A 26,874-nucleotide genomic window follows, 5' to 3' on the forward strand; every position below is an offset into this window, starting at 1 on the left:
CATCAAAGGGGGGGGGCGCCAGGGCAGTAAACAGTGAAGGATAAACAGATCCATGACCTCTCTGTAATTCTAACTTTCTGGTTTGGCCCCCTCTGAAACCTGAGGAAGGGGCAGTGCCTTCCAACACTGCTTGCTTATGGAACTTGCCCCCTGAGTTCAACAAAGCCCTAGGATCTGCTGGAGGCAACACGATTTTCATCCCTGTCCCTTAGATAGCTAGATGTCAGGCAGCAATTCAACAGGTGATTTGCTTTAGACCACTCTGTCTCCATTTGTTGAAAAAGTTGTACCCATTGAATTTTGGCCTGGAGCTCTTTGAAGGGGGTGGAAGATGACACTCCTACATGCATATAATGTTTGGGGATCTATAGGGTGTTGATTTTTGCAGCATGTTTCTGCTAGTCTGAACATTTGTGATCCTGAAGTTTTTTGAAATCCTGGGACCATAGCCAGGGCGGCACTCGGGCAGATTCACTGAATGGTTTCTAATGTCCTTCCATGGTATAGCCTGAAACCCAGAGGCTGGAATAGGAGGGAGAGGTCTAAGAGGCTTCCTGGATAAACCCTGTGATTGATATCATGGCTCTGCTGAGCTGCACGTAATACGATTACAAGGTGAACTCAGGCAGTTGCCAACAAGATCAGCACCTGGAGGGAGGGGGGAGAAGGAAAAGCAGAGGCTGACTTTTCTGCCGAGGTTTTGGAATAGATAGATTGGCCCCATTTACTCTGGAGAGAAGATCCTGGGCTTCCAGAGACAGAGGGGTGTGGATGCTAAAGGGCCAAGGGCATAAAGTGTAACAATCCATAATAGAAATGAATTTGGAGGGAAGGACCTATGAAACTGCTTTATATTGGCTCCATCCAGCTCAGTACTGTCTGTGCTATTTGACAATGGCTCTTTGGGGTCTCAGGTAGAGCCAAGGTCTTCCCCAACATGTTGTTGGCTGAGATCCTTTTCGCTGGAGATGCCAGGGACTGGACCTGCTGTGATCAAGTGCAGGATCCTGCTTTAAATGCATTAAATTTGGAACTCTTACAATTGTGGCTGATATTAGACTTGGAGCGCTTTTTTGAAGAATGCTATAATGTGATTGAATCAAGTTAATTATTTGCATTAATTCTTTTAAAAGGCATTAACAAGAGGCAAGGTTTTTATTACCAGCCTTTGCTCTAATGGAGTCCCAAAAGCATACATGGGTTTCTCCCAGGTGTTGAGCCCTTTTGGATGCTGTAAGGGTTCAGGAGCTTGGATACGCTGGTTTCCACTCCCTCGCCTAGCCGCTGTCAGCATTCTAAGCCTCCTGGAGCATATTCTGTTCTCCCCAGACCATTTTTTTGCATGGGGATGTATTTTCTTCTTTTTCTTGTTTGTTAATTTACAAAGGACAACAAATTCTGCATATCTAGGTAGCCCTTCAGAAACTGCGAGCTTCTCTGTGGATGTCCCTGTTGTGTTGCTTTCATGATCATGATGACTAACAACCATTTTACTATTAGAAGGAGCGATATCTACGCTCCATTTATATAATTTTTTTGCTAAATTTAAATGTCATGGCTTCATCCAAATACACTTGGGACCTGAGGTTTAGGCACAATGCACAGAATTCTGCCAAGGATTTCTGTCCACTCCTCACAAAGCTACAATTCCCAGGGATCCCTGGAAAGAAGGAATAGCTGTTAAATCAAAACTGTAGATACATTCAGACTAGACTTTCTCAGGGTCAGACTAGATTACATGGGACATTCATAATCAAATCTCCTGGTGGAAAATATTTGAGTTCAGCAGCAGCTTAAAGACTGACAAAATTTTGCAGGGCATAAGCTTTTATGAGTCAAAGCTTACTTTGTCATATACCTGGTATCTGACTAAATGAGCCTTCACTCACAAGAGTTTATATCCTGGAAAATTTTGTTGGCCTTACAGTGCTACTGAACTCAAATTTTCTTCTGCTACTACTAAGATGGCTTAAGATGAAAAAGCAGCCCTGTAGGGAGCTGGGGATTTGCCTTAACTTTTCCTCTCTTGTGCTGTTTCTCCTGATAGAACATGTCATAGGTTAAAAAGGGGGTACCAAAAAGAAAGTATCCCTTCCTCTAAAGTTGCAGGACTGATCCCCCCCAGCTGCATTTTAATAGCAAAAAAAAAAATAATTGGAAGATGCAATCAGTTGTAGCTTGGCCTTCACAACCATAGTAAAGGACAAGTAATAACTGTCATAGAACTATGGTAGTGAAGAAGAAGATGCTGACATATCACAACCAACTCATGGGAACCCCAGCGATGGGACATTCAAGGAAATAAAGGAACAGAGGTGTTTTGTCATTGCCATTGTAGCAACCTTCATCTACTTTGATGGTCTCCCACCCAAGTCCTGACCATGGCCAACCCACTTAGCTTCTGAAGCCCTGAGGTGCTCAGGTTAATCTGAGTTACCCTGACTTGGATAGCCCAGGCTAGCCTGATGTTATCAGATCTGAGAAGCTAAGCAAGATTGGACCCAGTTAGTATTTGGATGGGAGACTACCTCTGAACATTTCTTATAATGAAAACCCTACAGGGTTGCCATAAATCAGCTTCAAGTGGGTAGCCGTGTCGGTCTGTAGTAGATGAACGGAGTTTGAGTACGGTAGCACATTAAAGACCAACAACATTTTTGGGGGTATAAGCTTTTGAGAATCAAGCTCCCTTCATCAGATATGAGTAGGAATGAAGATTTCGGAGTCTTTATATTCCAATCAAAAGGTGAGGGGTATTGCAAAGAAGTAAGATAGGATGTAAAGGTACAGTGTGAAATGCAATTAGCTTGATTAGAGCAAGGAAGGAAATGCAGAAAATTAGCATCTGTGATGATGAGAGAAGAATCCTGTGCTTCTATTCAGCCCAGTCAGTGGCTACTTGCCAGCACTTTCCACCAACGATCTTGGCTAATGGGATTGGAAATCGCCCCCTCCTGGACAACACAGGTATTAACTCATATAGGAAGGTCCTAGTGTTTGACAGGTAGGGCTGCTGATCCAACCACACTCTGGGATACATGAAAAGTGCACAGCTAAGGTATGGGTAGGGATACAAAAGCACTGAAACAATAAAGAAGACTGAGGAGAGAGAACCCCTTAATTCTCAACTCTGCAACTGGGGTCCAAAGCCGGCGAGACTATGGCTTTTCCATGAGTGGCTCCTGCTCAGAAATGTTTTAAGAGTCAGATCAGGGCTTGGAAAAGAATGTCTCTGTGCTGTTATTAGTTCTTCTTTTAGGGAAAAAGATGGTGAAGTACTGGTGCCTGTCTTTTTTCCTTTAAAAGATTAACAAAGCAGCTGCTTTGATTAGCACAGCCATGTGGGGCTGCTCTTTAGAAGACAGTGATCGTCATCTCCTCTGATTTAACCTTCAGCTGTCTCCTTGCAAGTGGAAGAAACACCTCCCTCCCCGGCCTTTTTTTCGACATTCTTTTGTCAAGTGTTAGATTGTAAGCACCTCAGAGCAGAGACCTTTTTAAACTTCTGCTAAGCACCTCAATTTATATAGATAGGCATTGTATATATAAATGTCCCAGGTGAAACAAATATTAAAGTATAACTACATTATTTAGAAAATACATATATGCACCTGTCCAGAGACTAGTCCAAGGTGGCTACATCTTTTCTGCCCCTCCCTCTGTTGCCCTTCCCCACTGTGGATATATTGATTCCATGCCCCCCTGCAAAGCTTCTTTGCTTGTGAATCTTTGCAAAGCATGTTGATGGCATAATCGTTTGGGGGAAGAAGTGATGTCCCCTCCTTTAATTCTATATCTCAGATAATCCATTGGGCTCGGAAGGGGAACAGAGTACCTAATTTGTTGTTATTGTCTGTGTCAAATAAAAAAGATTTTGAGGGACAGATAGCTGAAGCAAAAAAAGATATCAAGCGCTGACTGCCATCTTGCTTCTGCTGTCTTTGCCTAATCTTCCACGGCAGCAGAGATTCCGCCCCCCCTCTGTTGTACCTGAGTGTATATAGAAGCATCTGCTGCAAGGTAAGAATAGCTGGCGATGACTCACAGACCTGTCTGCTTCTAATGAAGGAGTGGTTCCCCCACCTCCCAATGTAGTTTAAATCTGTATCTAGCCAGCACTTCTTCTCCTTCCCTATTCACACCAGGCAGGACTTCCACAGCCAAAGGTTTGCATTGGGAACAGAGGAGACTGAAGTACCGTCGCATCTAAAAAAAACTCACTTAATCAGTAACAAGCAACCAGGTACAAAAGCCATGCAAATACCTTTTATCACGACCAACCATCAGCTATCAGTTTTGGAACATCTGGCCCACCTGAAAGGGGGAGCATAGCAACCAGGGAATCTTTGTAGGCTTTGGATTAGCGGGAAACTGTACCTCTGTTTTATTTCTAAGCTCTGTGTTTCCTCTTCCCAATTTCCTCTCATTTGTCTGCTTGTGGGAGCTTAGGCTCTTAAAAATGGGATCATTATCTCAAGACTTTCTAAGCTTCTTTCCCCACAGCCAGCCACTCAGTTCAGGCTGCTGTGCACACAGGAAAGTTTGAGAACTGTGATGCAATTGCCTTGCCGGAGGCAAGGGACTTGATTGCAAAGGTTAGCCATGCTAGTCTGTCATACCAAAATAAAATAAAAATCTAGAGGCACCTTACAGACTAACATTTATTTCAATATGAGCTTTTGTGGGTCACAGCCCACTTCATCAGGCAAAATGGGCTATGAGAGTATGCACACACAAAGTTCGTCAGAGATCTAGAGTTGTTTGCGGGGTAGTCTGTTAATGTCACAAGAAGTTAGCCCTCCCAACTCGCAGATGGTGGCAGTTCTGCTGAAGGCATTTTGTGTAAAGGTGCCACAGGCTGTGCTTAAAGCTTCTTTAAACATAACCCTACAGAAGATCCATTATATGGCTTTGGGGTTAGGATTTGCTATGGACCGATGTGGCCACCTGCTATTATATCAGGTTAAGCAGCCAGGTGCAGTATAAGTCAAGAGGCAGTAACATGAATCTCCTTGAGTTTCTGATTCTCACTGCTATTATGTAAGTTGACTAATTGCTAATGTAGAGCTAAGGTTGCCAATCTCCAGGTGGGGCCTGGAAATCTCTCAGAATTACTACTAACCTCCAGATTACAGTTCCCCTGGAGAAAATGGATGCTTTGGAGGGTGGGCTCTGTGGAATTATACCTTGGCAATGTCCTTCCCTTCCCCAAACTCTGCCCTTCCCCAGATCCCCCCCCCTCAAATCACCAGGAATTTCCTAAGCTACAGTTGGCAACCCTAAGAAAACAGCTGCTTTGGAGCACGAACTCTTTAGCATTATACGCCACTGAGATTCCCTCCCCAAACCCCACTCTCCCTTCCATCCACCCTTCAGATCTCCAGGAACTTCCTATCCTGGGTTGGCAGCCTTAGGTGGAGCTGCACAAGGAGTCAATGAAGCGGCTTCATCGTGAGTCAGACCACTGGCCTCTCTAGCTTGGTGTCATTTGCTCGGACTGGCAATGGCTCCCTGGGTGTTCAGGCAACAAAAGAGCTTTCCCAGAGTCCTTCCAGTGGAGAGGCCAGGGGCTGAATGTGGGACCTTCTGCATGCCCGGCGGGAGCTCTCCCATGGAGCCACAGCCCCCTGCTCTCGCCTAAGCAAACTTTTGGGTAAGTGGATTGGGACCTGGATGTTTTACAAAGCTCTTGTCCCTTTCTCATACATGTACGCAAGTACATTTTAACGGCCATCATTTGGTTAAGTACTTCCTTGGTGGGTCATCCTAGCTACAGGCTTTGGATTTTGTCTCTTACAAAATAGGCGCAGCTCTGCTAAACCTTTGATCGGCCTCACGGCCCCCCCCCCCCCCGAGCCCTTCCCAGCTTGCAGTGCAGCGCAACTGATGAGTCCACCAACGTGTTGCTAATCCCTGCTCCTCCCTCCCCAATTTCTTTGTCTGTCCAGCTCTCTGCCTGGTGCTGGGCTGCATGATATTCCCAGATGGCTGGGATTCAGAGAAGGTCAGGGACATGTGTGGGGAGAAGACGGGGAAGTACTCGTTGGGCGACTGCTCCGTGCGCTGGGCTTACATCCTCGCCATCATCGGCATCTTGAACGCCCTCATCCTCTCCTTCCTGGCCTTTGTCCTGGGCAACCGGCAGAATGACCTGCTTCTGGAGGAGCTCAAAACAGAGAACAAAGGTGAGTGCTGCCTCTTCCACCCTTCCTGACAATACAGCCTTTGGCTGCTGCTCCACACGTTCCTTGAGCGATGAAGCAACTCACAGTGTATCATAGGCCAAGGCTGGGATTACTAACGACCACACCCCAGTGGCAGGGAGAAATTATTATTATTGTTGTTGTTAGTAGTAGTAGTCAGCCTCTCTCACTGAGATCCAAGGCGGATTACATACTGCAAGTGAATACAATTATAATCCATAACTAGGACATTCACAGCAAAAATACAATATGATCAACAGTTGGGACATTGAATGAAAACGGATACAATAGGGTATGGCACAATTACAGCCTCCGGCAAGTGCCAATAGCCCATCCTCTTCTCACATCTTCTGTAGGCGATGCCAGTTGTGCTCTGCGTAGATGCAAGAAGAGAGCAGGTAGCTGAGCCACTTCAGCATCAGTGCAGGACAAGGCCTACCTGCGGATCACACACACACACACACCCCGTCTCCCTGCCCTCTTCTAGGGCAGTCCTGAATTCTATCTCCACTCTCATTCTTTCATTCAACTTATAACTTGGACAATTGAACCATGCCTGTTCTTAGCTCAAACTGCAGGAAATGGCAGCTGACCTGCATGTTATGAGTCAGAGAGCATTGTCTATTGGATGCCCACAATGTTGAATGTGTTGGCTTATTCCGTGTAATCTGCCTTGAGTCCCCGCAAGAAATGAAGGCAATAAATAAAAAGTAAATTTTCTACCTGAGTGCTCAGCTATCACAGAGGTGCCATGACCAAAAGTATCTCTTTCTTCCAGAAGAAAAATAGCCTGAGAGAAGGTGCAGGCAGGGACAAGGTCCCAGAGAGAAGGTGCAGGCAGGGGATGCAGGCAGGGACAAGAACCTCAGCATCCTCACCCAAATGCCAACACTGCATTTAAAATATTCCCATTCTCCATTTATAAGAATATGGCCAGCTCCTCCTGCCAGGAGGACATAGCGCAGAAGTGGAGCTTGGTGCACATCATATACATACCCACTGGCAGCTGCTGGGGCACTGCCCTGCAGAAATGTGCAAGCAGCAGATAGCGCCTTAGGGCATATCATGGGCAACTCTTTCATGCTCTTTTAATGGCTGTCTATCCATGTGCAGGTCAAACTTAGGGCTTCAAAAAATGAACTCATGAGTAGGAACAGATTGAATACTGTGCAGCACTTGCTGAGATCATGATAAAACCAGGGCTTACTTTCCAAATATGGAGAACCAGAAGCACAGGCCTTCTTACAAGTTTCACAGCCCTGGAGGCTCTCTGATTCCAGATGAGTGACAGCCAACTGCAGTTATTTGGATCATGACTCCATAAGTCCCAGAACTGAGAGTAGAGGTGTGCCTGGATCTTGGCAGAACTGAAGACTTGGAAGGAAATTGTCTTCCAAATTCTTACTGGCCCACAACCTGAATTCATATTATAATCATTCACAAATCTAGGACCCACAGAGCTATCCCAAATGAAGGAATTGCAAATAATTAAAACAGTTCAAAATGACTGTAAGAAATAAAGCACTAAAGGTCAGGAAATCCCAGACTCATTCCCTATGGTCCACCCAATATAAATATACATCTTGATCAGAATCTCCTCTAATTAACGTAACTCGGCTATTAGCATATTCAAGTAGTGGTCCCCCTAGGAAACAATTAGGCTTTCCCCGGGAACCAATAATGGCCGTTTTCACACTGCCACGGAATATCGTGCCGAGCTCCTGGAACGAAAGCATCTTCCTGGCATGATTTCGCACGAGAACTACTGTTCTTGCGTGAAATTGCGCCAGGAAGATGCTGTCATTCCGGGAGCTTGGCGCAATGTTCCGTGGCCGGTAAGCAGTGTGAAAACGGCCAATGTTTCCTGAAGAGGTACTTGAATAAAAAATACTCACTGAGATACCAGAAAGGAAGTTGACTCCAGTAGTGCTTTAGTGTAGAAGGTTGCTTAGCTGAACTCAGTCGCTCCACACAAATTGGGATTTTAAGACAGGATTAAACCATAGTTTAGAGTCTTGGACTGTGGACAAAACAGACTTGAATTTGTGTCCAAATTCAGGTATCACAACAAACTGTGGTTAACCCCTAAAACAGAAAATCCTCCGTGTCTGCTCCAGACATATGGGGGGAAGGAGGTAAGGGGGCAAGCAGGAATATACAAGCCCCTAAGTGAACCAGTTTTGCATTCACCTTGGATAAGACCAGGACCTCTGAATCCTTCCACCCTGCTTTCAGTTTAGCTTCTTTTCTGCTTGCAGATGTTCCTTCTGCTCCTCCTCAAGCAAGCTAGGAAGCCAAAGGAGTCGATAGTGGTTGCAGCAATGGGTATCAGAAGGAGGATGAATCGGTAGCAGCTCCAGAAGTCCCCACAGCCTTGACACAGAAGCTCTTTCCAGTCAATAGAGGGGGCTGAGTTGAGCTAAAATCCAAAATCAAAGTTCTGCACCAAGCTAAACTGAACTTTGCACCAAGAAAAAGATGCATGATAGAGATTAAGCCAGAGCTGGATACTTTGACCCATTGGCCATAATATTCTTCTGCCACTGACCTGGCAGAGCACTCCTCTTCCTGAGCATAAGAAAGCCCAAGTAGTCCTTGGACTTATGCTGAGGCAAGCTGTTGGCTCGTCTAGTTTAGCATTGTTTACTCTGACTGGCAGTGATTCTTCTGAGGCTCAGGCAGAGACAGGTCTTCTCTCATCAGAGATCCTTTTGAACATGGGATATGCCACATGCAAAGTATGTGCAAGAGGCCGTCTTAGTGATTCTTGGGTCTTGCACCAAAGTCAAGGATGGGACCTTCCGATATTCCCCTTAATTCCCATCCAACCTACTCTGAATAAAGTACCCAATTTTCACAATGCACGTGCCTTAAAATGCACTGCAGTTTGTAATTTAGACTTTATTTTACATACCATTTTCTGTCTCACACATGCGCCCAGCTGTTGCCCCCAGTAATGCAGGACACTGGGCAATTGCCTAGGCTGTCCCATTGGTAAGAATGCCCCCAGAGTATATGCTGTACCCCTTCATAGCCACGAAGACTAACAGCTTGCTAGCTGTGTTTCCCCAGCTATAAATGCTGCACTTATATGCTCCTAACTTGCATAGTCAACTTGCAAAAGCACAGAAGTCACGCAAGTCTGGCTAGTTGCTATTTGGGACCGTGAGCATCCCAAGGGGTCCCAGTCCCACTGCACTTCTGATAGATATTGCATTCAGCTTGCCATTGTCAAGCAGATAGGGCTTATACTACAGAGCTAGCCAGGTACAACAATGCATTTATTTATTTCCTCAAATTTCATTTATTTCCTCAAATTTATATATAGCCAGTGCTCTAAAAATTCTGTATGTTAAAACTAGTCAAACAACAATACAAAGTCATAGTCAAGCCCAAAGCAAGAATTAAAATAATGATCTGGCTAGTTCTCCAAAAACAGAGTTACCACCTGTTTTCTGAAGACACAGAGATGCAGATAGAAGAGTTGCCTTGGACAGGAAGTTCTGTGTGTGTGGTGCCACCACTGAGAAGACCCTAAAATGCTGTGGCCACCTATGATATTTTAGATTGCCCATGTATGCACAGGAGAGCTTTCCAAAAGACCTCAGCATCTGGATACATGAGGAGTTATTACTTCAAGTAAGAAAACTCAAAAAAGCTAATTTGAGAACTTTTGAATGGTGCTCAAAACTCTACCAGTAACCAGCAAAACCCTTTAGGGATAGGTGTAACATGACTGCCTCACCCATCAATTTAGGAATCTGGCCTCTATTTTCTGGAGCACCTATGGTTTCTAAACAACTTCAACAGCAGCTCCATGCTGCTCTGAAATGCCCCTCTCTGTATCCAAAGAGCTGGTCAATAGCAGCTTCCTGAATTAAGTACCAGGAATTCAGACTGTGAAGTCGTTCTACACCTTTGTTTAAAAATGCGTGCTACCTCCTCGACTGAGAAGTGTTGCTATTCCTGTAACAGCTGGTTGTCAGCAACCTGTCCAGTAAATTTAGCTTCTCCCATCCCTGGTGGGGCTGTAAGAAGAGAATCCACACCTGCTTTGGAAGCCTCTGGCTGAGAGGCAGGGCAGAAATCTTAGAGGAAAACATCCCTCTCGACAGCACCACCCTGGAGGCCCGGGGGGGGGGGCAGCAGGAGTGATGCCCACATACCCTTGGCTTCAGCTCAAAATGTGTGCAATGGCAGCAGACCCACATTTTGTACCACTAGTCTACCTCAATCATATATAAAGCAGCGGCTGGGGGGGCGGGGTCCAATTTATCAATAATAGAAGCATGCAGAGAGGGTGAAGCCTGCTCCAGGGTTTACCTTCTTGCCCTCCACCCTCCAAGCAGGCTCTGATACCTGCAGTGAGCCCAGCTGTGGGGGTTGGGGGTGGGGAGATGCCATGCAATTCATCTGCACACTCCATTTAGTCTTTACATCAGACTCCCACTGCATGCTTTAGGTGTGGTTGGGGCAGAGCTGCACTTAGCGAAATAGAGCTGTTGCCCGTGTCGTCGTGTGTACTGCGGGGAGGGGGCGTTCAGCCATGTTCTGTCTGCCTACGCTGCTCCTGGTTTTGCCGAGGTCTTGGCTAGAAGCCAAGGAAGCCTAAGGTGCCTAATTGGAAATGTAATTAATCAGAATAAATCTCCTGGCCTCTGGGTTTGGGCCATTTGTTTAAATTAAGACAAGGCAGTCTCGCCAGCAGGAACCACGGCGCTGCAACCAAGAGCCAAGCGAATCCCTTTTGTTGATGCTCAGAAAGAAACAGGTTTCTGGGCCAGCTTGTGCTGAACCCAAGGAAGGAGCAGGAAACCAGGCCCCCTTGTCCCAGACCGCGGGTCAGGAGAAACACAGCCAGGAGAGGGCGTTCAGACTGCTGTCCGATAGCCAAAGCAAAAAATCTTGTTTGGGCCAGGAATGCAATCCTAAATGCTCTAGCCTTTTTGAGCATTTCTGGGAATCTCTTTTCAAATACAGCAGCATGACATCCAATCCTTTTCAGTTGGCACTTGCCACTGGCCTTTTAATAGATTCGCAGAAATTAGCAGGGGGTGATGGTCCCTTCCCTATGTTGTTCCAAGCCTCACTCATTAATGCCTGCTCATCAAGCGGCGGTGAAAAAGCACGACCACAGAGGCTGGTTGGAAAGTTGGCAGGCCTCTCCTCCGCACATGGCGTGTGTGTGTGTCTGTGTGAAAGAAAGAGCGGTAGTCCCATTAGTCCCTGTTAAAATATAGATGGGCATTCAAGTACTGCAAGAACTGAATAAAATTAACTTTTAAAAGCATAAAAAATTAAATGAAACAATAATGCTTTGTTGCAGGGAAAAGGAATAACTTTGCTTTTGTTCCCCCCCCCCACCTCTTTTTAAAAAACCTAACAGTGCAATCCTATGCAGAATTTTTGCAGTCCAAGCCTTTTGATTTCTGTGGGATTAATTAAACTGGAGTAAGTCTGCATAGGATTGCACAGCCAACAAGATCTTCCATGCCAGAGTTTTCAAGCTAATGAAAGGCTCAGCCTATAAAGGCATTAAAGAAATCAAAAACGAAAGACAGCCGTAACCCTAAACCCACGGAATCAGAGGCAAATCCTGAAGAACGCCATCATAGTACCTGGTTCTAAATAACAACATGTGAGTTCAGGCCAAAAGTCGCCGAGTGTCTCAAGCACTGGATTCAAGCTGCGCTTCTTGCCGGCCATTCAGATCACAGACCACAGATCAGGTGCCTGTGACAGATGTTGCATTCAGAATACCCAGTGAAACTTCTCAGTGGGAAATTGCATTTATAGCCCCCCACCACCAATAAAGCTAGAGTACCTCTAGAAGCCAGAACTCAACTCTAATTTTCTCTTTTTATATTTTCAACAGATTTTGTTGGCACCGCGGTAAGTTCTGTGTGTTAGTGTGGGCCTAGTCTAGTTCTGTTATGTTCATGTGTGTATTGTGCAAAGAGGAGATTATGGCTTGGAGTGTTTCCACAAACAGAAAGATTTTTGTCCATGGTGCGTGAGTCTCTTTCCCATCATCTGCCCCACACTGTAGCCCAAAATGCCCTCCAAAAAGCTGTTCCTGGGGCATCCTCTGCCTCCCTGGAGCAGCATTTCAGAGGGCATTTTGGTCTGCAGTGAGAGTGGTAAAGTAAGAAAGTCAAATGCCGTGAGTAGAAGTCCTTCTGTTTGTGGAAATGTTCAGATGGATGCAAGCCAGTCTTCCTCTGTTTGTCTAGCCCTAGTCCTTCCTAGTGTTTGTGCACACATTTTTGTCTCAGATTGTCTTTACCCTGTCTGACCCTCCTCTTTGTCTGGGCAAAATGGTGTTCTAAGTAACCAGTATCACTGGCCACAACCCTGTGCCAGCACTGTTAATCTGAGGCTCCCAAGGCCTGGCTGCAGTTTCCAGTCCCTTCTCAAAGAGTGCCAATAATCACAGCTAGTCCAAGGCTGTTCTACTATGAGGGAGGGAGGGACAAACCTACCACATTGTCCCCACCCCACCCCGGCTCTTCAAAGTTTTCTATTTCTACAGCCATCCAAGAGGGGCTCTAAATTCCTTCTTTTGTAGCTTCTTCCCACATGCAAAGTCTTTGAACCCCTCATCTCTCCCTCCTCTTTGGTGAAAGCTCCCTGCCTCTGAATCACATAGCCAGAGAGCTGCAACCTGAGCTGCATCCCTTAACTTTGCTATTGAGTCTGCATATTCCTACCGCTATACTACAGCATACTATGCAGTTTACACCCTACTTGGAGTTCAGGACAGAGAATTCAAACAGAGATACCGGGATTCTTCACAGCACAATGCACATAGAAGGCAAAGGAATACAGCTGCCAAACCACAGGCTTGCCTTTATTTAGATATTTATACCCCTGTTTTTCTTCTCAGTGGGATCCCAATGGGATTTACTACTCTGTTCTCCCCTCCTCCATTTTTATCCTCACAACAGCCCTGTGAGGTGGGTTAAGCTAAAAGAGAGGCCCAAGCAAGCTTCCATGCAAAGTGAGGATCTCTTTCCATTGGGGTTAGAGAGATGTGCCAGGATCCAGGGCTGCCAGAACACTTCTGGCTGAGTACAGCCCTGCTGGCATGACCTCCCTGAGAGGAAAGGTGGTAAAGAATGTACAGGGGAATGGGCAGACATTGGTGTGGGGGGAAAGCAGCAGGACAGGGCGGCGTAATGAAGCGTAATGAACTGGCTCCATCCATGTCCTCATACTGGCTAGAAGACACACCATCCTTAGCAGAAGAGAAACCCCGAGGAAGAGACTGGCAGAGAACTTCAGACTGGCAGGCTCCATGTTGGCCGTGACAGAGGGAGATGAAAGCTCAGACTGGGACACGCCGAAATTAGAGGCCAAGCAAGACACTCCACCTCTTTTCCAAGCCATTAGCCTGTCTGAAATTATGGGCTCCTTCCCAGGAACAAACATTTTAAAAAATTGCATGAACTCCCAGCACAAGATCAGAGACCTTTTTTTTTTGGCTACTGTTAATGAGACACCCTGGAAGAATGACCCTCCCAACCCACATATTCTAGTCCTTTGTTCCCTCCAAGGAACATGGCCTTATACAGAGGAAACATACTGGTTGGTGATATCCAGAATGCCCCTTGAGAGGTCTTTTCCCAAATGGTGAGGGGGGGGTGAGAGAGTCTTCCAGGTCAGTGCAGCTAAGCTTATGTTCTAGTGTCACTGCCAAGTAGAGCAGTAAACTACGTTCTCTCATATATTGACAAAAATGCCTACAGATTCAAGCAAGGACCTGCACATATGAGGCCTGTTGTCTTTCACGTGCACTCGTCCCCTTCTCCAGCCCTGTTTTGCTCAGGGACCTGTTCAGCGTTAACTTTAGCCAGAGAAATGGGCAAGTAAGCACCTTGCCCTAGCAGCTGGCCTAGGACATCAGGTAGGGCAAAGACACAACAGCAGCCTTGCTTGCGAGGAACTTAAAGCAGAGTCTTGACAGGGAGCCCGCCATCTTCCTACTGCAGTCTCGGTGGCCCTTCCTTGAAGACTGTATGCATTCCATGATTCCATGAAGAATTCATCATTCGCAGAACTCCCATTGTGTTATTGTAGGAATGCAGATTGGGGGGGGGGGAGTTTATATAGATCAGGCCATTGCACTGAGTAAGCGTCTGTCCTCTGTGCCATGTCTCCTGATTGAAAATTTGCTCCCTGCTCTCCTGCTTCCTCCAGGCTATCTTAAAGCCTGTTTTTAAAAAAGACATGTACCTCTATTGCACCTCTGTCTTTCCCCCCCTATATTGAGGATTAAAACTACTGGGGCAAGGGAGAAGTCTTTGCATTGAGGAATCAGCACAAGGAAGACTTAACCAACACTCCCTTCCTAGCACCTTGGCCCTGATCCATAACCACCCCTGCTTATGGCTGCTGCTTATTAGGAGTTCCAGTTCTTAAGAATTTCAGCATCATGTCCAGTTAGGCCTTCTGTTTTAGTTATGGGCTTACTTCTAGCCCTTATGAATGCAAAAGTGAGCTTGAAAGGGCCAGGTGGAATTGAAATCTTAGAAGGGGAGTAGCATTTCCCAATGGCCAGGAGTACAGAGTGAATGATATACCTCCTTGCACTTCTACTGGACTGGGTGTAGAAGAACCAGGTACAACTAATTAGTATTAATGTGCTGCATGGTGCAGAGCTTTGTGTTCTGTTTTTTCATTGTATATCAATACAAAGAAGAGGTAAGTAACAATCTGTAAACATTTAAATCTAGTTAAAAGTTACATAAGGCATAGTATGGAACTTGACAGTCCAAAACCATAATGAACAGTGTCCATGTTCTCACAGATCAATTAGTAACATTACTAAATACTTCCCTGGACTTGACATTATAGGGTAATTTCATCATTAATTCTCCAAATTTTAGATTTTCATAGTGCAGTTAACAGTGATGCAGGATGTTTGTTGGTCTTTGTGTGTGTGCGTGTGTGAGTATACACAACACTGCTCATAGCAGATGGCTGTGAAGTCTTTCCTAGAGTGCATATTGCTGACTCTGTGCCTTTTCTCCACAGAGGATATAATGTAGAAGAGGCAGGAGGGCCCCTCTCTCTCATCGGTATCTGGAATGGACACTCTTCCTCTTCTCCTCTTCCCCCATCCCATGACCCCCACCACCTTCCCTTTGCTGCTGCCAGCTGAAAAAAAATCATCAGACTCAAAAGCCTCAGAATTTGCCAACCTCACCTGCGTGCCACGTCAGGCCCTCATGACTTGCCAGCTTTGGCCCCCACCTCTACGCTGATTGGTTACTGATGGAGGGAAGTTCAACACAGATACCCTCACCCATCCTGAACTTGCTGCTTTGGGGGGAAAGAAATACACACTGCAGTTTTGTGTTTAAAGGAATGACATCCATGGAATTTTTAACATTCTTTCAAAGAGTTCACCCTTTCTGGGGAAAGCTGCCACTATGACACCCCCCCCCCCATGCCCTTCTTCTAAAAGAGCTGGTGCCAGGATGCCATTTGCTGCAACAGACTCTGCTGGGGCCCACCTTCTTGCCTCGCCTTTCCCCATTTTTAACCTTTCAGCAACTTTGCCCACTCCTGTCCCCAAACTGGGGCCAACCCAGCACCCAAGACTGGCCCATTTGATACTTTTGTGCTTAAATATGAATAGTCTCTGAACAGGGTATGGTGAGCTCAAATCCCTTCCCTTGGGGGATTACAGCCGCCAGAACTTTTCATTCTCCACTCATTCTGCCCAGGCAATGGAGCCATACCATGAAGCGTGCAGAAAAGGGGGCTGGGGGGGGTTGCTGGTCAGGTAGCTTCTCTCCGCTTATCATGGGGGCACTAAGTCTCAACCTGGAGGGTGACTCCTCTAACACTGAATGTAACAGCCAAGGCCCACCCATACAGAGAGAACAAGCAAAGGACGCCTCACACTTTCTTCTTGCCTGTTTCAGAGCATCAGCAGTTTCCCGGGCCTTGGCCAGGGTTCGCTTTGGAGGCTGGTGCCGAAATACTGTTTTCCGTTGAACATGTGGTGCTTCAGCATCTTGTGCAAAAGCAACATTGCAGCTCCAGGTAGTGTGAGGGAATGGGGCTGTTAACGGCTGGGCCTCTGCTCTTGGGGATATAATTAAGCCAGGGAAGAGAGCGTAGGCTTGAGTCAGGCCTTTCTCCTGCAGGAATTTGCCTCCTCAGTATATTGAGTGTAGGATTAAGCATGACAACATGCAAATATCAGCGAGGACCTGAGCTGCCAAGAAACACATCCCCATTTAATCTTTCCATGCTCTCAGTGACCATGAACTAGAACAGTCAGTAATTTATCATCTGAGATGTTTGGACAGCAGTGCCCTCTCCAGACAGCATCCAACCTGACCCTCACAGGATGACCAAGTTCTGCAAGGACAGCCATTTTGCCCGTCCATTGTAGTATCTCTGGCTATTAGTGCATACCCCTCTTATCATTTGAACTACGCTTCAGGCCAGAGCTAGGCCTCAAACCCTATCCATGAAAGACTGCCAAACTAAGTTGAGGCCAAACCCCATATTGTGCCAAGATAGGCCCAATCGGGTGACACTCCACAGTTCAGATAGTATCAAGCACTTTCATTTCTCTCAGCTGTTAACAGATAGCAGCAACACCAATACTACCATGAATCAAGCAATAGCAGCCTCAGCAACAGCCCCCTGAGCACCTTTTTCACATACGAAGATAACTAAGCCCTGGCGAAGCAGAGAGAATCTGCCGCTTCACAGTTTGTGGAGGGGGGTGGAGTAGAAACAGAAGGAAAGAAAGGGAGAAATGGTCCAAGATGGAGGCTGGTATCTTGCATGATGGTAACAATCAAATAGTAAGCTAAATAACTATTTTCTTCCCTTTAATGGTAATATATCACCTGTTGCCTGAGGTGGCTTACCACACCTAGTGAGGGAAGAACAGGTGCATTAACGAGCTTGTCTTGTCCTGAGGGAGTGGCACAAAGGTCTAGTTCTGGGCCTAGAGTATGAACATGTAAATGAAAGTATAAGGAAGCTACTGGGCCAAAAAAATCTGTCAAATTGTACAGATTCTGGAAATATGACACTATCCTAAATAGAGCTCAAACAATGTTGGGGGCTTTGTACATCTCAGTGACTGTCGTATGGTCATGCCACTATTTTTTGCCAAATAGCAGTGCTAGCAAGACATCAAGAAGTTGCCAGTGGAAGCAGCAGTTCAGATGTTATACCCCCTAGGCTCAACTCTGCTAGAACCAGCTGCATGTGCTGTGCAACTGAAAAGTGCCAAGGAAATTAGCTGAAAAACCTCTATGGGGAGTGAACCTCCCTCTTCCTCAAAATCCAGAGTCAAATTATGAGAAGACAGACATATGTCAAGTGTTCAGTCCACTCATTAAAGCCGCAGTTCTAAACACACTTACTTGGGAGTAGTTTTCATTGAACCTAGCGGGACTGAGTAAATACACAGATTTGGCTGCAAACCTCGTATCTCAGACTCCACAATGGAAAGGGATCCTTTGCCAAGAGGGAGGAAAAGCAGACACCTTGTAGACCTAAGGCCTGTGCTCCCACACCTTATTCACAGGTCTCAGTCCCTCCCTCCAAGGCATTCATTCTAGGAAAGTCCAAAATGTAATGATAAAATGATTTGAGAGTTTGGAACAAAGGCAACAGGGTGCTCACGGATACAATGCGCCACCTGTTCTAGAGTGCCCTGCAATTGTGAGTGAGGGGAGGTGCACAAGATGGGATCACCGTTGATGAAAAATTGGTGGAGAATACAGTAGCTGTAATATATATCTGTATTTTAGTACAAAAAAGTTTGATACAGTGTTTCACAAAAACTTAACGGAAAACATAAAATTCAAGATGGATTGGATGGACCAAAACCTTGTTGCATCAATGAAAAGCTTTAAGACTGCCTTTTGCCTCTGGAAATGTTGCTAACATTAAGTTATGGGAGTCATGGGAAGCGGAGGGGAACATTTAGAAATTGTGTTCAAGGCTCACATTTATGCCTTCAAGACTGAAAGTGTGTGGTTAATCAGAGCTGGCAGTGTAACTCCTTTGAAAGGGACTGCATGAGAAAGCTCCACAAGGAACTACGGGGATGAATCATGTGACAAATGGATGTTTGTTGTTTGGGGGTGGGGGGGAGATGATCTATACATCACCTGGCTCATAAGTCCAGTTCACATTTCTGCTGCTCAACCTACACTCATCAGTTTTGCACTGTAATCACAAACTGGCTACATCATGTGTCTATCTAGTGCATTTTAAGCGTGCAGGAGCTCAGGGTTGCATACACCGTTCTCAATTTTGTCTTCACAACAACCTTGTGAGATTATTAGGCTGAGAGAGGATGACTGGGCCAAGGTCAATCAGCAAGCCTTATGGCAGAGCAGGGTATTGAACCTGGGTCGCCCAGATTCCTAGTCCAGCACAATTCTTCATTTTTGTCCTGGCAATTGGATTGTGTGAACTGGCCCTAAGGCAAGGATTGTTATACACAGCATCTCTGTGTGTCGAATCCCTCCCTTTTTGATTCCTCCATAGATTTTATTAATGAGCAAGGGTATGGATGCTAGTATGTTGCAGCTGCATTATATCTCTGCGTATAGACTTACATATTGCACTTCTCCAGAATCCCTATTTTTGGAAGTCAGGCCACCAACAATTCGACACAGTGGGAGGACTCCCCTCACTTCCTCATTACCCCCAGCTGCAGTGATTCATTTCACTACCTAAGCCCCCCATCCATGTTAGTAGCCAGAGAAAATAAAAGGACCTTTGAGTGTTCGTGAGAAAGGCGGACTAATAACATAAAATAAAATTAGGGAGTGAAAAGCTGATTATGTTATGCCTTTTCTTAACTATCTTCCTGATGACAACAGCCTTTTGTCCTGTGGGACTTCCGGGGAGCCACTGAAAACAGAGATAGTATCTTCAGGACCCTGCCCGTACCCCGTTTCATTCCATCACGTAATTACAGCATGGAAATTGGCAGACAGACAAAAAGTGGGAATTCCTGCTCCCTGTGGGAGTGGGAAAGATGTAAGACAAACATAAGGTTGTGTCGTTTGAAGCAGCACTCTGCAAACATTAAGAACCATAACAAGTGCATTACTTTCACCCAGATCGCAGCTGCAGAAGTGCACACTGTCCCCGTTGAATGCTCAGGGCTGCTGATGTTGCTGGCACCGATGGCAGCATTTTCACTCGATTGCCAAGCTCATGGCAGGGGCAAACAGGGGCAATCTTTAAGTTCTGCTGTTCAGCTGAGGTTCAACTTCTAACCAGGAACTGCAGGTGAGATTGTTGCAGCAGCTGCAGAACCTAACATAACCATCTCACAAGGAGCCAGAAAAGAGGGAGGGTACTTTTGATCCTTGCCAATAAAAAGGGGACAGTGAGTTTGTGCCACCCTTCATGCTAACTAGGACCCAGACAACACAAGCAGCAGAATGAGACAGTAAAACAGACCACCACTGAGATACCATTTTTAAAATCTCTCACTGACATGTAAAAAGAGACACACCTTAGCATGCTAGGGAGAAAATTACCTAGCTGTTATGAACAGCCTGCTCCTTGTTGCCCTCCCTTTCTACTTGCAGGGAGGACTGCGGCCATTCATAAATATACCTCACTCCTTGCAGGCAGAAGTGGTGCAGTCTTTTACCAGCTTCAAATTCTACATGTATAGACTATGTGAAAGGCTCCAGAAACTATATTGCTTGGTAGGGGTCATACGGCAACATATGGAAATATAATAAAGTGCATCTGATCCTTATCACTCACAGTGTTAACATGCTATGTGCATGCGTGTACACACAACAATAGCCCAATAGCTATTTTTTCTAGAGAAAAGCAGGTTTGGAGGATATACTTAACCCTTTCCACTGCACACCATGTAGCCATAAAATTAAGGCAAAGGCACACATAAATTTCCATTCTGTATGGTTAAATATATTTGGAATCCTCAGAGTGAAAAGAGCTGGGGCAGAATTTGGGCCAGATGGACAGCATCAAACCACCCTGTAAAAAGTCTGCCAAGGAAACGTCGTGATGCGATGTCCCCTCATGGGTCAGTAATGACTCGGTGCTTGCACGGGGGACTACCTTTACCTACTTAAAAGCTTAGGTAGCCTTCTACCACCACTTTTCCATTGCAAAGCCTCCTACAAAACTTGCTTGTTGAGCTTTTGCTACACATATTTGGTATAAGACGTAGCCCTAAGATTTACTACCAGCTCCTACGCATCTGGGATTAGAGGAACATTCTTCCAGATCAAAAGGAATCACTAAAGCACTGGTACCCAAATTATCTTCCCAAGGAGACTGGAAATCTCTGGGTGAACAGGGAGACCCCCTGGAAAGAGCATATTAACAAGAGCACCTGCATATTTACATGTATTTAGATATTTATACCCCACTTAAGCATCCAACATATTTATATCCCAATTTTCCTTGTCATAGACAATAGAGACTCAAAGCATCTTACAACATCATGCCCCATTTTATCTCAACAATAACCTGTGAGGTAAGTGTAGGCTGAGGAGGCTTTGCAATGGAGAGCTTCCATGGCACTGTGAGCTTTCATGGCACTGTGGAGATTTGAACCTGGGACTCTTGGATCCTAGTCTGGTATTCCAACCACCATACTACATTGGCCTTCCACTTGCCGCCAAAGCTCTCATACCCCAGGCAGGGGAATCAGGAGTAGCAGGTCTTCCTTCCTTTAACCTTGTGTACAAGGTACTAAATTGAGAATGTTTAACATTGATTTCATGTAGTGTTTCTCTTTTAACTATATCACCAAGCCAAAGTCAAATCAAACTTAGAGGCTGCAGTCTGGATTCCCCTGGTCCAACTTGCATAACTCTTTTGGTCAGATGGCATCAGCAAGCAACACCCTTCCTCCCCGTGACAATGTAGTCCTGATCCAAAGCAAACCCATGCAGTGCTTGGAAACTTGGGTTTCGGCAGCTGCTGTCTGACTGTGATGGTATGGGACTCATGTTGTGAGAACCTGTATCTGACTCATGGGGAAAGTCCTGGCTACATAGGAGATGGTAATGAAGGCAGTCCTAACAGTTACTTAGTAGAGATCTACCATCTGATCTGGTCCTGGTGGTGGTCTGTGCCTATTTGCAGCCTTCACTACTTTCACACTGCAGATGGGAAAGAGGAGGCACCATAGTGAGAAGATGACTTAGGTGAGTCCCAAGGCTTAAGGGACTTTCCAAGGCTTCGCAGTTGGCCCTAGGAGACTCATGTGTGAGTGCACACATGCCGTGGGTCAGGAGGGAACGGCATGCCACTAAAAGTAAATGACACTGTTGTGAGGTCTTGCTTCAGGTACTGCAATATAATGCAATCTAACTTGTATTTTTCCTCCTCTGCCCTTACAAAAAATGGATGCGACTGAGCTGGCATTTAAATTTCAATGAGTTGTAAATGTACATGCCAAGTTTATCAAAGATACACTATGGTGTACTTTGCAGCTTTCCCCCTACAACCACTTTGAGTAATGTGAGTTTGGGCCTGACATGTGGAACTGCATCCTGAACATGCACACCAAATTTTATTCCGATATCTTGATCTTCAAGGGAGGAATAAGCAAGTGAAACCAGAGGCCTCATTCTTCGACACAGACAATTAGAGGAATGTTTGCCTGAAAACTAGATGAGTAAAAGCCCTTGGCTCACCTTGGTGATTTGGTAGCTTGGAATGTTACCAGATCAGCATACCTACATTACAAGATTTTTGCAAAAACTTGAAGCCATCTGAACGGTCTTAACAGTGAAAATCCTGAGCAGAGTTGCTGCAGTCGAAGCCCATTCCCTCCCTCCCTAGCATGCACAGTTCATTGCAAGCATCATCCACACCATGAGCCATGTGAATGCTCAGATTCAGCCATCCTACACATGATGTAGAACAAAAAGGCAAACTGATAGGATTTCTCTGCAGAGGGACGTGTCATTTTTTAAGGCTCCTCACATAAAACCCCCAACTTCTTGCTATGTGTAGCAAATTAGAACATTGTAGAGGGGAACTTTAGCGTGCTCATTTACTACACATAAAAATTAAAAACAATCAACCCGCACAGGTCTTCAAAAATATTACACAGCTCAGAATTCTACTGCCTTGCCCTGCATCATAATATTGACCTCGATGGTTTGATTCCGTATAAGGCAGTTTCACAGGTCAATGTGCAGAACGGCTCACCCTGCTCTTGGCATGACAGCTGCCTCTGGCCATGGGTGCAAGGAAGAGAAAAAGAAACCACTTGCTTGTGTACCTAAGCATCCATGAGGGAACTCCCTGGAGTCCTCCCCCCTTTTCTAGATTGAAAAGGACTTTGTCTATATCAAACCGGTCAGTTTAGCTACCAACCATTTTCTCAGGGATGCTCCTGTTGCTACTCTCCATGGTGACTCACTGCTGCACCTTGAGCTGGTGCCTGCTGCTGGCTTTCTCCAGCTGTCTCCATGGCAACGCAGCGGGGTAACTATGGAGATTGCTGATCACGACTCTGCTGGTGCCAAGGGCACACTTGTGGCAGGAGCAGGGGCAGCAGGTATAGAATAATATTCTGGCCCCAGTTCCCTGAGGATGCTCTGCTCCTTTACAGAGGGGTGGATGGATGGATGAATAAGATCCATCAATGCTCCCAAGCTAAAGAAGAGATTCCACTAATGACACAGGAGGTACCGGAGGCTGCTGACAGACTCTGCATGCTGACAGGTGTGCGCCGATAACTCAGATCCAAAACTGAACAGTCTCTGGAGATTCTGGAATACACAATTTAGCAGTAGCAGCTACGTTCTTGCCAAACGTGTGCCTGCCAAGATATTAAGCATGCAGCAGCCATATCCAGCTAAGCCTTTGAAGGTTCATTCAGATGACAGGCATGGGCTTGTCACTTCTTGTTTACCTCCAGGCTGCTGAGCAGAGAGCTGTTGCATTTCTAAGCAGCTAAACACCCTCTAACCCAGTGATTCCCAAATTGTACACAAGGGCACTCTAGCATGCTGCACAAGAGGCTGAAAAACATCTACCTTGAAAAATTAAGCCATCATCGATGCATCGACTTCTCTATGCCGACAGTAGAGAAACCAAGGGAGTTAGCATGCACTAGAATCCCCTGGTTTGGGGGGGGGGGTCCCAGCAGCAACTCTAGTACCCAGAACCATTTCTGAGCCATTAGCAAAAGGGGAAGTTGGGGGTGGGGGAGCAGGAGTAAATTATCAACCGGACTTGCAGAGACTGACATTCTAATTGAGAAAAAAAGAACCCGTGCCCTCGATAGCAAACGTTTGGGAAATATTGTAACTATGATTCCACCAGAACCAAGTTAATACTACCTGGTTGATGGGTATATACGTATTCATTCTCTCTCCTTATGCAGTCTTACGATTGTTAGCTCGCTAGGGATAAGGGCCTGCCTGTTTATTTCTGTCTGGTATGTTTTTGTTCTCAGGTGAAACACCATGTAAATATTCTGAAGTCTCAAGGGTCTTTCTTAGAGGAGTTAAAACACTACTTCCCCACATCCAATATTCGCGATCATATTAAGTGCAAGGTAGTGGCAACCATCACACAAGCACACTGTTACACGGGTAGGGTTACTGCGGCACACCAAGATCCTTTAGGTAATTTGTATGCAGAAAACCACCTGTACAGGTTTCCTTAGAAAAACAGCATGTACGTTTTCTGAATAATGTTCTGATGCAAAGTCCACACAGGAATTCCTCTACCCCAGGGTATTAGACACAGCAACCATGCCTAACCAAGCTTTTGAGAGTTCATTCGCTCACTATTCTGCCACCTCTTGACCACAGAGGCAAAGACGACAGGTGGGCTCATCACCTATTATGGTCTATGGCAGTGGTACCCAACTGACCGTTTTTGTATGTTGACCCATCCAGGGCTGACCCTGCGTAGCTGTCAGGGCATGCTTTCTTCATCAGTCATCATGCATACGCAGGGAAGAAAAAAATATCAACCAGTATATGACATGGAAGATACTATTTCCAAGTTAGGTCTTGGTTTCCAAAATACAGGTTAAAGCCTTGCCCCAGAACAAGCACAGAGGTTTGACACATAATGAGTTTACTACACAGATATTATTCTGCATAGGAAGATGCATATTCCTAACACCTGTAGTCAAACATCATGTTTTGTTTACAGAGATAACACAATTGGTTGCATTCCTCACACATGATAGCATGTTCTTTTATCAACAGAGATATCAATGCAGGCAAATCACATAAAATGGCCTAGTTTTAAACCTCTGTACAGTGCAAGGTTAGCAAGGTACAAACTGTGAACACTCCCTAGTTTCCCATATAAATTCAGAAGACAAGACATGGTTCTTTTACCACTGGGTAAGAGCCAGCCTGTATGGGAGGGTAGATGCTACTCAATAGCGGCTTATTCAAAACGACTTAATACCAAGTATTGTTTTCTCCTGTAGCCACCTTCAGAGTGGTTGAAGTATAGATTTCTTCAGTGTCTGTGTTATGATCAGAGGAAAATTTTAACCCACACATCACCAGTTTTCTGAGTAGGGATATAAAGAGGTCTCCATTCCAGAAACCAAGTTCATACCTAAAACATGAAGCATACAGGAAAGAAGGGGTTAGAACAAAGAACCTTCTCTTCTTCCAAGTGGAGGATTTACAAGCGCAGAATAGACCGAATGCGAAATCAGACAAGGTTCCCCTGAGGTCATATACCCTGAGGTCTCTCTGTCATCTCCTCCCCTTCCCCTAGGAAGGCCAACACAAGAATTGGAGGGGGGAGCATGCTGGAAGAATGAGGAAATACAAAGATAGCAGATGGAAGCAAAGGGGTTGGTGGTGAAAGGAACTCAGTGCAGTGCTTTTCCAGCAGCAGGAAGAGAGCAGTGAGGCACTGCAGGGAGTAGGGCTACTGGAGGAGCACCACCCAAACACAGCCCGTGTGTACATGTGCCTCTTTTTCACATTTTCCCATGGTGGGCTGAACAGTTCCTGCTCATCTCCAGCCTCCCCACCACCACCTTCTTCCAGCTACTAGTGTAAAATTCCTAGTTGCTGGATGGCTTTCCTCCCCTTCTTGCTGCTGCAAAGGGAGGGGAAGAGATGTGAGAAGCTGGTAAGGGCAGGAACAACCATTAGGGAAGGCTAGCCTGCAACCCACTTTCGGAGGTTCTGTGACCCAGTTTTGGGTCCCAACCCAGATTGGAAGACAAGATTCTCTGGAAACGTCAATAACTGTTAACATGGTCTGTTAATGATAGGATGTTTTGGAGGTCTTTCATTCATAGGGCCGCCAATGGAGGTTGGAGGCAACTTGACGGCACATAACACAGGAACAGTTGCATGTCATAAGCATCCGAATTGCCTCTAATGCGATGTCTCCATAAAGCCCTGCTAGAAGCCTTATAAATGAAACTGTGCTTGGGGACAAAATGGCACTCTCTATACCATACCTCTACAGGAAACATCCTGCAGTGATGAGAAATTCCCCATCACCCACCACCTCCAGAGGCCTCAGTGCTAAGCATGTGTACATAGGAGAGGTGAAGTTCCCAGTAAGTATGGTGTGACTGAAAACAATTCAAGAGCAGTATGAATTCATAGACTGTCAAAGTTTTGTCTATACTAGTTTTCTCATAATGTGACCCAAGTACGTTTTAGTTTTTAGGGAGAATTCAGGCTTGATTTGATCTAGTACCCACTTATTTGTCTTTCTGGCTGTCCCTGGTATCCGCAGAACTCTCCCCCAGCACCACATTTCAAATGAATCAATTTTCTTCCTGTCAGCTTTCTTCACAGTCCAACTTTCATATCCATACACCGTAATGGGGAATACCATTGTTTGGATTATCTTCATCTTGGTTCTCTCGGGCAGCTTGGAATCGCAGCAAAACTTTTGCTCCTGCAGACTACCTCTCTACAGTAGAATTCCCTAGATATCATACCGCCTTTGCTTTGGTTTGCTTCAACATGCTACCATCTACCCTCTTTGAAGGAAGATACTGCCACACTCCAAACTCCCAGCATATCTGCTCCATCAATCAGGCACAGTTGAACATATACTCTTGCACTGTTCATTTTACAAGGAAATTTGGAAAATATATACTGCCCCAATCTTGTCCAAATATCCAGGTAGATCTTATAATTTTTGTACCTTGTTGATCGTTTTCACAAAACCACCCTTAAGGTGGCAACATTTTGTACCTTGGCATGCTCAACAAGGAAGCGCTGGGTCCAGCATTTTAACAATTTCTTCATTGAACTGCAATATGAATCCCTTACAGAATGCATTATTCTTTTATGTATTACTTTTTATGTATTGTTGACTTGTTTGTAGCGTGTGGCTGATTAAGAATCGTAACAAATACAACCAAACTGAACCAAGGAAAGGATGGATAGTATTTAGAGAATACTGGCTGGAATAAAGGAATAGCTAGGAAACTATGAAGAGATCTCCTCCCCTTGGCTCTCCATGATCTCTCTGGAGAAAGCCTTTAAGCACACAACGCCACCTTCTAAATCTATTCTGCATTATACTGAGGGTTGGAAACTCGGACCCCGCAAACTTTGTGATAAAATTCAGTGCCCTATTCTCTATCCTGAAATGAAATTTGAACTAGCCCGGTCCCATCATTCAAGATAACTGTAAAAAGAGCATAAAAGAATGG

At 45.5% G+C, this 26,874-nt stretch overlaps 1 protein-coding gene across 2 annotated transcripts in view; it reads left to right on the forward strand.

Moving 5' to 3' along the window:
- Window positions 1-15,323, forward strand: part of LHFPL4 (LHFPL tetraspan subfamily member 4) — a 64,019-nt gene extending 48,696 nt beyond the window's left edge. Inside the window, exons 2-3 of one of the 2 annotated variants that reach the window (XM_054978290.1) lie at window positions 5,949-6,185; window positions 15,240-15,323. In XM_054978290.1, the coding sequence (XP_054834265.1) occupies window positions 5,949-6,185; window positions 15,240-15,253 (251 nt within the window). In that variant the 3' untranslated portion in view covers window positions 15,254-15,323. Of the gene's footprint in view, window positions 1-5,948; window positions 6,229-15,239 lie in introns of those variants that run through there. The other variant, XM_054978291.1, reaches the window with a different exon arrangement.
- Window positions 15,324-26,874: the final 11,551 nt, after the last annotated feature.

Source organism: Eublepharis macularius, chromosome 4 (assembly GCF_028583425.1).
Source record: "Eublepharis macularius isolate TG4126 chromosome 4, MPM_Emac_v1.0, whole genome shotgun sequence".
In the NCBI taxonomy this organism is placed as follows: Eukaryota; Metazoa; Chordata; class Lepidosauria; order Squamata; family Eublepharidae; genus Eublepharis; species Eublepharis macularius.